The sequence below is a fragment of the Microcaecilia unicolor genome, chromosome 4 (assembly GCF_901765095.1).
Source record: "Microcaecilia unicolor chromosome 4, aMicUni1.1, whole genome shotgun sequence".
Lineage (NCBI taxonomy): Eukaryota > Metazoa > Chordata > Amphibia > Gymnophiona > Siphonopidae > Microcaecilia > Microcaecilia unicolor.
The window spans coordinates 164704140-164716581 of record NC_044034.1 but is presented as its reverse complement, the minus strand read 5'-3'; the positions used below and the strand labels follow the sequence as shown (position 1 = coordinate 164716581).

At 42.5% G+C, this 12442-nt stretch overlaps 1 protein-coding gene across 7 annotated transcripts in view; it reads right to left on the bottom strand.

Moving 5' to 3' along the window:
- Positions 1-12442, bottom strand: part of LARGE2 (LARGE xylosyl- and glucuronyltransferase 2) — a 76105-nt gene that overhangs the window by 26014 nt on the left and 37649 nt on the right. For all 7 annotated transcript variants that reach the window (XM_030200840.1, XM_030200844.1, XM_030200842.1 and 4 more), the window contains one exon: positions 1622-1793. In XM_030200840.1, the coding sequence (XP_030056700.1) occupies positions 1622-1793 (172 nt within the window). The remainder of the gene's footprint in view (positions 1-1621; positions 1794-12442) is intronic.

Below are 12442 nucleotides of genomic sequence, written 5' to 3'. Positions count from 1 at the left end.
GACCCCTGGTCAATAAAGAGACTTCACATCATAGGCTTAAAGTAAGGATATATCTCTGCCAAGATAGAAGTATTCAAATGCATATATCATTGTTTACCTACTTTCCAGCTGGTGATGACTGAGATGAATCATGCCTCAGGGGATTCACCACAGTCAGCAGTGTGCCTAGGAATGACTGGCGGATGAGATGCTTCTATTTACTTTGCAATGTTCTCCCTTTTAATCACACTAGCTTTGCACTCCCCTTTTCCAAATTACATGCCTGAATGATTTGCAAGATCCTCAAGGTCTGGAGAGCTTCCTCAATCACACCCTCAGTGGGGTTTATTGGTCCAGACACCCAATTTTGGGTGAGTCTGAGCCCAAAGTGGGTAGGCATGAGAACCCCGCCCCCCTGCCTGGCATCTCTCCCTCCTCCCCAGGTGATCAGGGGGTCACTTAACTCCACTCCCCCGACCCTCTGGTACCTTTAAATCCTTTAGGTCTTTGCCAGCAGTGAACAGCAACTCATTCTCCTTGCTTGTGCCGGCTCCAAGCCTTCTCTCTGATGCAACTTACAGGTCCTTTGAACAGGAAGTTGCGTCAGAGGGAAGGCTCAGACCAACATGAGCAGGGAGAATGTGTGATGCTCACTGTTGGCGATGAACTAAAGGATTTAAAGGTACTGGGGGGGGGGGGGGGGAGCAGGGAAGTGGAATTATGTGACCCCCTCTACCCTGATCTTCTGGAGGGAGAGATGCCGGGAGTCTTCAGCTGGCAAGGCTTGGGGTTCCCCACCAGCCACATCGCTGCTATACCGCTGCTGTAGTGACTCAGGCCCATCCATTTGTGACTCAGGCTCACCTAGCAGCAGCACCACACTGCTCTCTCCCCTCTTTCCTCCACGGCATCCCGGCACCTGCACTTCTGTCTCTGAACCTTCCCCTTCCCCGGTGTACCATACAGTCATCTTTGGCGCCTGTAGTAATTCATTCTCGCTGCATGCTCTGGTCCTGCAGGCTTCCATCTGCCGCGTCCCATCAGACAGGAAGCAGGCAATGATGTCAGTGAGGGCAGGATATGGGCACACAGCAGATGGAAGCCTGCAGGGCCAGAGCAAGCAGTGAGGGACAGGGTTCAGAGACAAAATCACAGATGCTAGGACGCCACGGAGAAGAGGAGGGGAGATGTGGGGTAGGTGAAAAAAATCTGTATTTTTAAAAATATCTCTGGGAAGATATTTAGGGGGGGAGGGGTGTGGAAGGGCCCATCTAATTTACCTCTGGGCCCATCCAAAATACTGAGTCTGGCTACGCTGAATGGGCCTGAGTCCAAAGTGGTTGGGCCAGTGCCCACCTTTGGCTACGCCACTGGGTTGCAGAACTCACTTTCCCTCCAGCCCCTCAGCTGCACACTCCTCAGCACTGAACCCAGGTCTGAACAGTTGCAGACAAGGGATCCAAAACCAGGTCTCTGAACCACGATACCCAGCACTACAGGCTGAGGCAAAGGCTGGACCGAATGAATGTGAGGAGCTGTGCATTATTTTATTGTTGTAAACCGCTGGTATATCAAATCCTAAATAAAACTTGGAAACTTGGAACCGGTGCTTTAAAGATTCTGGGCTCATTCCTTTTCCTACCTGAGAATTTATGGAAAATGGCCCAAAGCTCAGCAATGTCTGTGGCAAACGTGATGTCCGTGTCCAGGACAATGACCTTGGATAGGTCAACAGGCAGAGCTTTGGTCAGCGTCAATTTCATTAACCCATAAATGCCTGAGTAGTGTTTGTTAGGAATCCAGGAAACCTCTGACTGGAAAGAAAACAAAAACCCTTTGTTAATTACCAAGTGTCTTTGGATGCAAACCTCCCACCTATAAGCATGAAGAAAAACACCCAGTGCATATGTTCCCATGGGATAATTAAATTAGCCTCCAAATACTGTGCATTCAATCATATCCCACCCTACATCCTTAACTATATCAATATACCCAATCCCTCTGCATCCAGACACACCAACCTTTGCGTTCCCAAACACTGTCACATCAACCTATATAGCACTCCTCCATCAATTAGGCTAGCCCAGCCCTTATACACTGTGGGGCCGATGATTAAAGGCTCACACTAGAATCTTTACTGCAAGTGGTGATTGGCTCAGGCACCGACAGGAAGGGTTAACATTTTAAAAAACACAAGCAAGCCACAGCATGCATCAATCCCTTACCCCAACCCGACACCTCCCCAAAATATATCCTTGATGTCTAGTAGCACCCGGCTTGCCCCACACATGACCGATCTCCCCTTCCCCTAATGCAGTGGTTCCCCAGCCAGTCATGTTTTCAGGATATCCAACATGAATATTCATGAGAGAGATTTACATTCACTGCCTCCACAGCATCCAGATCTCTCTCAGGAATATTCTTTGTGGATATCCTGAAAATTTGACTGACTGGGGTGCCTCCAGGACCAGGTTTGGGAACCACTGCCTTAATATTAAAAAAGTACCCTATGGTCAGGTGGCTCCCAGCCTCCTCTCCCCTCCTCCCCCCCCACCCCCACAAATTCCATGGTAATCTAGTAGTTTCCTCTAACCCCCAGTCCCAAAAAATATCCCTGGTAATCTAGTGGGACCTCCCACCCCCTGTGACCCAAAGTCTCGCCCCACAACCCCATACCCCACACGAAGCAGGAGTGATGCTCATTTTCTCCTGCCTCCGGGCTCCATCGTCAGCAAAATAGTGGTGCCCCACCCCACACAGTGCATCCTGGGATGCACTGGGCTGGGGGGTCAAATAATGAAATTTCTCCCTATGATGCACTGCATGAGGCACAGCACCACCATTTTGAAATTGATGGTGCCCAGAGACAGGAGTGAATGGGCATGAGCAACTTTGGATCACCCCAGCCCCCATCTACCAACTAGGGAGATCCTAGCAGAAGCGGAGGGGGGGGGGATACCTTTTTTGATTTGGATCAGGGAACAGGAAATTTTTGTGACAGCACCATCTCCTTTAATTTGCTCCTGGGGTGGGAGTAAGAGGAAGGTGGTGATAAAGTTTAACACAAGCTGCTTTATTCATTTTTCATAATAATGAACTGCTTTGCAGTTCATTATAATTAACATAATTATAATTCCTAACCACATGATCATACCAAGTGGCATGAAATTCGATTACATCAACCACATGGACACCTGAATGCGGAGTTCCACAGGGATCCCCCCTCTCACCAACCTTATTCAACCTAATGATGATACCCTTGGCCAAACTACTATCAAATCAAAACCTCAACCCATACATATATGCTGATGACGTAACGATCTACATCCCATTCAAACAAAATTTAAAGGAAATTTCCAACGACATCAACCAAAGTCTACATATCATGCATTCATGGGCAGATGCATTTCAGCTAAAACTTAATGCAGAAAAAACCCAATGTCTAATACTCACCTCCCAACACAACACGAATAAATTCACCACCATCAACACACCAAAACTGAATCTACCAATTTCGGACACCCTAAAAATTCTTGGAGTTACCATTGATCGACACCTAACACTTGAGAGTCACGCGAAAAACACAACCAAAAAGATGTTCCACTCAATGTGGAAATTAAAAAGAATAAGGCCATTCTTCCCAAGGACCATCTTCCGCAACCTGGTACAATCATTGATACTTAGTCATCTAGACTATTGTAATGAACTCTACGCTGGATGCAAAGAGCAAATACTCAAAAAACTCCAGAAAGCCCAGAATACTGCAGCTAGACTCATATTCGGAAAATCAAAATATGAAAGTGCTAAACCCCTACGAGAGAAGCTACATTGGTTCCCACTCAAAGAACGCATCACGTTCAAAATATGTACCCTAGTTCACAAAATCATTCATGGCGATGCCCCAGCCTACATGTCAGACCTGATAGACTTACCACCCAGGAATGCTAAAAAATCATCTCGCACATTCCTCAATCTTCATTTGCCCAACTGTAAAGGTATAAAATACAAACTAATGCACGCATCAACCTTTTCCTATATGAGCACACAATTCTGGAACGGACTGCCGCACAACCTAAAAACGATCTATGAACTAACCAACTTCCGCAAACTACTGAAGACCCATCTCTTTGACAAGACATACCACAAAGAACAACACATGCGAACTCCCCCACATGTATTAAGGAATGTCCTATAGCGTATTCTTGTTATATTACTATCACGCTTTATCATTATCATGTAACCCAAAATCCTTCTGTTATACCAAATGTCTATTCTCTTCTTACTTCCACTATTCATGATATATTGTAAGCCACATTGAGCCTGCAAAGACGTGGGAAAATGTGGGATACAAATGCAATAAATAAATAAATAAATAAATAAACATGTGTAGTAATAAAAAATATAATAATAAAAGCTAAACAAGTTCAAAGATCATGAATATTGACACACTGTCTTCAGGCATCCTAAGCAGGTATAAGACCAACTGTAAAGCCATCTGAAACCTGAACTGCCTCAGGAAAAAAAAAAAAAGAAACAGACAGGAGGACGACCATACAGATACCTGAGAGAAAGAGAGATGCAGATGATGAACAGAGGACTTTGGTTGATCTAGTGAACTTTCTAGAAGGTTACCAGAAAGTGATGTATTTATAATGGATATTGAATCAAGTTACTCAACATTTCTAAAGCCCGTAACAGGAAATAAACCATTGCTTTTTGTTACGTTAAGCATGTGGAGGGAAATTTTTGTAAATATGTGCCTATCTTTAGGATCCAAGAAGGGCATCATAGTTTATTAAGATTTGCTGTTCCGCCAAGACTGACTAGCCTATTTTCTTTTATAGAACACTAGAGTAGCGGGGCAAATAAGCACCTATATTTTAGGCACAACCGCTTAGACGAGCTACAGAACTGGTGTAAATTTCATGCCTAGATTGCAAAAAAAACACAAATTATAGCATTCTATATTTTATGCACAGAACTGTGAACCCCTGTCCATGCGCATGGCCACCTTCAAACTAGGAGCTGTTGCACTTAGGCACACAGCTGGAATATTTGAATCGATGTACATATGTACACATGTGTATGCTGGTATTCTTCTCATCATTTATTTGCATTCTTGATGCCTAAATGTTAGCGCCCTCTACTGCCATCCTTGAAAAAAAGTGGCTCATAGGAAAAATACGGGCCCTTTTACTAAGAAGGGGTAGGGCTAACGCACGGATAGTGCACGCCAAATTGGTACTACTGCAGGGCTAGCGCGGGGTAGTTTTGAAATCGACGCACGCTGTTTCCCATGGTAGAAAACAATTTTCTACCACGGACGCGTTCCCGGCAGTAATCAGCAGCGCAGTCACATTGGCGTGCTTTGCCTGATTACCACATGAGTAGCACGTGAGCCCTTACCGCTAGGCCAATGGGTGATGGTAAGGCTCAGGCATTAAATAACCGCGCATGCTACTTTTAATTTTAGTGCAAGGCCATTTACTGCCCCAGTGAAAAAATGCCTTTTTTCCCCAGCCATGTTAAAAAATGGCACAGCGTATGCCATAAACATATGCCCACACAACCGCAGGCCACTTTTTACCACGGCATAGTAAAAGGACCTCGTAGTGCAGTAGATAAACAATGCATCATAATAAAATAGTACATCAATAAAAATATATATGCATCAATAAAACATAAAAAAGTGAAATCCCTTTTAATCCTGCATCTCTCCAACACGAAGGAAAGCAGGATAGGTAATGGTAATCTGTAACAGATCTGGGATGAAGGAAGAGCCCTTAGATCTGAATCATTTTGCATATAAATGTAGATTACAGATAGCTCCAATTTGCTGATTTGCCAAATATGACTTCTTCTTGTTAGAAATGATCCTAACACAATGTTTCCTTTGTCGATATCTACACTGTCCTTGAAGGGTTTTTTATTTTTTTCATTTTGTGTCAAGGGGAAACCACTAGTTCCTTTTATGCGATGTCTTTCAATTGCTTCTTGCTCTAATTACACACACTGAAAGGCCAGCGCACAAATGTATGACAACAAGTTGAGTCAACGTACAGTAAATGTCTCTATTCCGTTTTAACAAGAGTTTTTAACCATTCTGATATAAACTGCCTGTGCTGGGATTCTGAATCTCAGAATAACCAATAATACAAGCAGGAATGTTTGCAGGCCACTCCAGAGATTCAGTGGTGTCTCGCATTTCATCATAATTCTTACTCCAGAGCTGGCCTAGTGGTTCAGCAGCAGAACCAACGATTGTCATGTGGGGGCCCTGAGTTTTACCCTGCTTAGGTAAGACAGGGGATACCCTTGAGGTAGTGTTCGCAGCCCTGGGGGGAGTCCTTGTTATCATATAATGGTGACACCTAGTGGCTGGATTTAGGACCTGTGATTGCATAGCTGTGGGCAAAGGACTGTTGCTGAAATGATTGGGTTAAATGACTAGTGAAAGGAGCTAAAATGGGGGGGGGGGGGGATCCCGGAGTACCTGCAAATGAAAGGCCATGGTATCAGATCTGCCCTCTAGTTCCAATGGAGCTGAAACAGGAGACTGCCAAGCCTCCACAAAAAGTTTGAAATGCAGAGGTTCTGTAAGAAGGAACAATATATGATGGGGATCTTTGTGTTACTCCTATGTAGCCAGACTACAGTAGCCTTTATATACTACTACTACTTATCATTTCTAAAGCGCTACTAGACATACGCAGCGCTGTACACTTGAACATGAAGAGACAGTCCCTGCTCAACAGAGCTTACAATCTAATTAGGCCAAACAAACAAGAGATAAGGGAATATTAAAGTGAGGATGATAAAATAAGGGTTCTGAACAAGTGAATAAGGGTTAGGAGTTAAAAGCAGCATCAAAAAGGTGGGCTTTTAGCTTAGATTTGAAGACGGCCAGAGATGGAGCTTGACGTACCGGTTCAGGAAGTCTATTCCAGGCTTATGGTGCAGCAAGATAAAAGGAACAGAGTCTGGAGTTAGCAGTGGAGGAGAAGGGTGCAGATAAGAGAGATTTACCCAGTGAACGGAGTTCCCGGGGAGGAATGTAGGGAGAGATGAGAGTGGAGAGGTACTGAGGAGCTGCAGAGTGAATGCACTTATAGGTCAATAAGAGGAGTTTGACCTGTATGCGGAAACGGATAGGAAGCCAGTGAAGTGACTTGAGGAGAGGGCTAATACGAGCATAACGACACTGGCGGAATATTAGTCGTGCAGAAGAATTTTGAACAGATTGAAGAGGAGAGAAATGGCTAAGTGGGAGACCTGTGATTTTATATGATTTTGTAGTGTGCTTTTAGAAGGAGCAATGGTCAACCACACTCTGCCCAATTCTCATGCACAAACTCAACCCCAGCTCCACTTCTGAATACTTGCAAATCAGCTCTTTCTATCAAAATCACAGTAAAAATAAGGCAAATTTCTTCCTCTTACACTGTTGGTACTCAGGATACCCGGAGAGAATGCCTCCTTCCTGTGGGCCTTGACAAAATGTCTCAGCTGTAGGTACTGATACAGAGGAAAGAAGGCGCTCACATGTGAACCCCTTCAACTTCTCTAAGGAGAGCACTGCAAGGACTTAGCTCTCTAAAGCACACAGGGGTCCTTTTACTATGGTGCGCTGAAAAATGGCCTCCGATAGTGTAGGCGCGGGTTTTGGGCGCGCGCAGCATCATTTTTCAGTGCACCTGTAAAAAAGGCCTTTTTAAAACTTTTGCCGAAAAATGGGCGTGCAGCAATTTTCGTGCAGCAACATCAAAATTGCTGCGCACCCATTTTGGGTCTGAGACCTTACCGCCAGCCATTGACCTACCGGTAAAATCTCATGCGGTAACCGGACGGTAATGGCTTACACGTGCCAAATGCCACTTGGCACGCATCCAATACATGCAGCAGAAAAGAAAAATTATTTTTCAGCTGCATGTATTGGACGCACGGCAAAAATGGAATTACCACAAGAGCCATGCGGTAGCTGTGTGGTAATCCCATTTTGGTGCACATTGGACACACGTAGACGCTTACACAGCTTAGTAAACGGGCCCCACAATGCCCTTGGAAATGCCACTGCTGAAAAGATTTAGGTTTTATTTACTTATAACCTGTTTATATCTAAGCGGTGTACAAAATTACATACATAAAAATCAAAACACAAATCAACAAAATTTCATAAAACAAATGTTCACGTATATAACACAGCCGTATACCTGTTACATCTTAAGAACTCCAGAAAGCTCTCTGTAGCACAATGCAAGTAATGCAGAAAGAGTTAGCTATAAATTTGAGAGTGAGATCATAATTCTCATGCTCTGGCTTAGGAGTGAGGTCCAGTCCTGTCACGGTATGTGCAAAACTAACCCATTGAGAGAAATTGTCCCTGAGACAACCCATTCATATCAAACTATAATACAGTTTCCATCTGGCCTGTTCCAGTCTCTTACATTTTTCAATGTCCTACATCATCCAAAACAGAAACATATCTAAGTTCATAATAAAATTCATACTCCTTTTCTTACCCTTGCTCTCAGTTACAGCTGTTGCATCATTCTCTAATTTATATTACTACCGTAAGCTTTAACAAACAAATTACTTTCACGAGCCTCTTGAATTCCTTTGTGTCTGCAGTTGTTCTTATATTCATGAGGAGCTGATTCCACAGTAACAGTCCAGCAATTGAAAAAGAGCATTTAGCAGTTCCTTGATAATGCATTTTTCTTAAAGCTGTAATATGCAAGTGAGCAGATGCTTCAGATCTGAGTGTTTTGAGACATAGATCTTTAATACTGATGACAGATAACGTTCTGATTCATTTTTATCGCTTTATATATTAAAAGCCATATTTTAAACAAAATTCTTTTCTCAACTGGCAACCAGTGCAAATCATACAAGACAGGTTTAATCTGTTGAAAGCATGAACATCCAGAGATAAGTCAAGCAGCAGAATTTTGAATAAGTTGTAATGCATGCAGTTTTGTAGCAGGTAAACCTAGATACAAAGAGTTACAATAATCGAGCCCACTCGAAACCAAACTCTGAACTATTTTAAAAAGGAGTTCTTTATAACTTGAGAACATTTGTCATTTAAAAGTCAATTTATAATCCAAAATGACACCTAAACTGCGAGCTTGGTTTGACGTATGTACCTCTTGGTCATTTAAACATATTCCGGCCGATATTCAGCTGCCAGCTGTATTCCCAGATATTCAATGCCAGGCCATGTCCGGGTACTGGCACTGGATATCCAGTTCTAGGTTGGCTGCTAAAGCTTATACAGTTTAAGTGCAATATTCAGCCCTTGACCGCATAAGCTGAAGCAGTTATCTTATGTGGTCAAGGGCTGAATATCGGTACTTAAGTGCCAACTCCGCCCACGGAATGTCCACAAGTTTGCCGGTTTCATCAAAAGCACTAAACCGTGAATATGAAGCTGTGCTTACCAGTTATATTCTGCTGAATGTTGGGGGTTAACCATTGACAAGCAATTTAAAGTGGCAGGAGTTTCTCCTGCCCACTTTAATTGTTTTGACTATTAGCTGGATTGTAGACCGAACAATCTCCAATATTTCTCTAATCAATACAACCTCTGTCTTATTCACACCTTTACTGGCCCAAAATCCAGGCTGCAGCAAATAGTGTATAAGCAGAGACATCAAATTGATAGGCCAAATTCTTTTTTTTTTAAAGTTATTACGTAATTTCCAAGATACAATCTTGTTATAGAAAAAAAAAAAGGGAACGAGTAGAAATAGTAAATTAGAAAACCAAGTATAAATAGAAAAATATTAACTCTTCTCCTATATCCAATCCACAAAGATTAGAGTGGAGCAAGGACAAATTTCAGGAAAAAAAAAGAACAATCTAAATGAAAATATCAAGGAAATAGGCTGCTGGCGTTGCTAAACCTTCCTATAGAGTTGAAGTAATTGCTGGACCTAAGGCTGTGGCTGCTTTTCTCCTTCTTTGGAGCCCAAAAAAGCAGCCAAATGTGATGGTTCATAAAAAATATACTAAATAAACTGAATCAAATTCCTGAAACTCCTATAGATGTATCTCTTTTGCTCGAGACTTCTGATTCCGAATTAGCAACGGCAGCAACTTTGGTTGCTACCGTTGCGTTGTTACCGGATAAAAATTGGATCTTCCGTCTTTTCTTTCGTAACAGAGAAAAACCCTTTTTGGGTTATAAGATATTATTATTTCCTGATGTCTCTAAGGAGACAAGGAGACGGAGGAAACAATTCTTGCTCCTTAAGTCTGAAATAATACAACTGCGGGGCACCTTTTTTTTAAGGTACCCCTGCAAATGTATAGTAAGACTTGATGGGAAGAAATATGTGTTTACAGAGCCCGCGCATGCATCAGCTCTTATAACTTCGGTAAAAAAGAATAAACGCTAAAGGAATAAGTAATAAACCTCAATAGAATTTGCGTTAACAATTCAATTTCCTAAATTTGTTTTTTGATTCTCCTTGTATTCCTGAATCTTGGATTTCCAATTTATGGACTTGAGTATTAATAACCTCTTAATAGATTGTTAATCTTTAATGATATATGCTTAATTTTTTATGTTGCTTTTCCTACCAAGATGTTTTCTTGAAATTTTTGATGAAACTGAATAAATAATAAATTTAAAAAATATATATACTAAACAGAACAATGTTTAATTACACATTTACAAGGATAATTTAACCAATATAAACCACCTAATTTAACCACACGAGATCTCAAAAGTATAAATTGCTTTTTTTATGTAGGCCGTGAAACATCTGGAAAAACCCAAACATTGCAATTCAAGAAAGAAACATTATGATGATGGAAAAATAACCTTAGATCCCAGTTCCTATCCAGTTCCAAAACAAAGTTTGCGATTAATGCAGCTGGGATCACATTCTCTTCATCACCCTCTGAAAGTTGAGTTACATTCAAAGAATCAAAGGAAATGCGTGAAGCAGGCAATAATGGCGATTGTCCGTCTGTTCACAAATGGTGGTAAGTAATATGCTCTAGAAATAGGTGGATAAGAAGTTTCTGGGATTTTTAAAACTTCCAAAAAATATCTTTTCAAGGTCACAGCAGGAGCAATTGAAGGCAACTTAGGAAAATCAATAAATCGTAATGTACGAGCACAAATTGTATTTTCTAAATTCTCAAGTTTCTTGTAAATAGATACATTATCCTTCATTAAAGTGATTTGTTGCTCCAAGGTAACCCTAAAAGACTCTTCAAACTGAACCTGTTTATTCTCTATTGAGGTTACCCTTGTTTCCAAACTCTGATACTCTTGAACAGACTGCTTCAGTAATGAAGACAGAGAAGAGAACTTTTGTGAGAAAGAAAGTTCAAACCTTGCAAAGGCTTCCCAGGAGGAGTCCGGGGTTATCAAAATTGGCTTAACCGCCGATGATACAGGCATCTCCTCCAGCTTTCCTCCACAGAAGGGGAATCCCCCAACAGCTTCTGTTAGGCCAGCAGGTCCTACAGAAAAGGTCACGCCTGCCGCATTGATGGTTTGAAGCAGCACTTCTTTAGACTGGACTAACCCTGCTACAGGGCTTCTGCTCTCCACATTAGGGTGCAAAGGAGCTGCCCGAAGACTGGCAAGGAGTGCTAGGTCTGCCAAAATCTGATGCTCCTCCAGGCTCAAAGCTATCTCTGCCATAGGGGAGGGGAGGGGAGGGGAGGGGAGGGGGGCTCTCCTCCCAAACTCCTTGACAGTACAGCACCAGTCACCTCTGTAACATCGGTGGTCAGGAAGCGATCCATCAGTCCAACTGGCACAGGATCACACGACACTGCAGGGTAAGTGCATGTTTTCCTTTTCTTTTACCCATTAAAATGAGGAAAATTGAGTAAGGAACTGCCTTATGGAGAAAGGTGCTTCATGTGCAACCTATGGAGGATAGCCCAAGTTCTTTTTTTTTTTTTTGTTACATTTGTACCCCGCGCTTTCCCACTCATGGCAGGCTCAATGCAGCTTACATGGGGCAATGGAGGGTTAAGTGCTTGCCCAGAGTCACAAGGAGCTGCCTGTGCCTGAAGTAGGAATCGAACTCAGTTCCTCAGTTCCCCAGGACCAAAGTCCACCACCCTAACCACTAGGCCACTCTCATGTACCCTAATCAAAATATCGCTCCCTATTCAGGAAATGGGAAGAAGATGCAGCCACCTTACCAGGTCCTTCTAGAGCTACAATATTCTATCTACACTGAGGATAACTGAGACCATTGCTGGAGTTTGACCTCTCAAATATTAAAACGCCCCATTGCACAAGATAAAGGGAAGGAGAACCTCAGTGACAATAGCTGAGATTTGGGGAATTTAGAGGCAAAATAAATTAGATAATTCATAAGAAGCATAAGCAATAGGTTTATCATCTAGACTGATGAAACATGGAAAGGAAATCAGAGATGGTTTCACCCATGCAAGAGACCATTTTATGATCAGTGACTATCTGGGGACT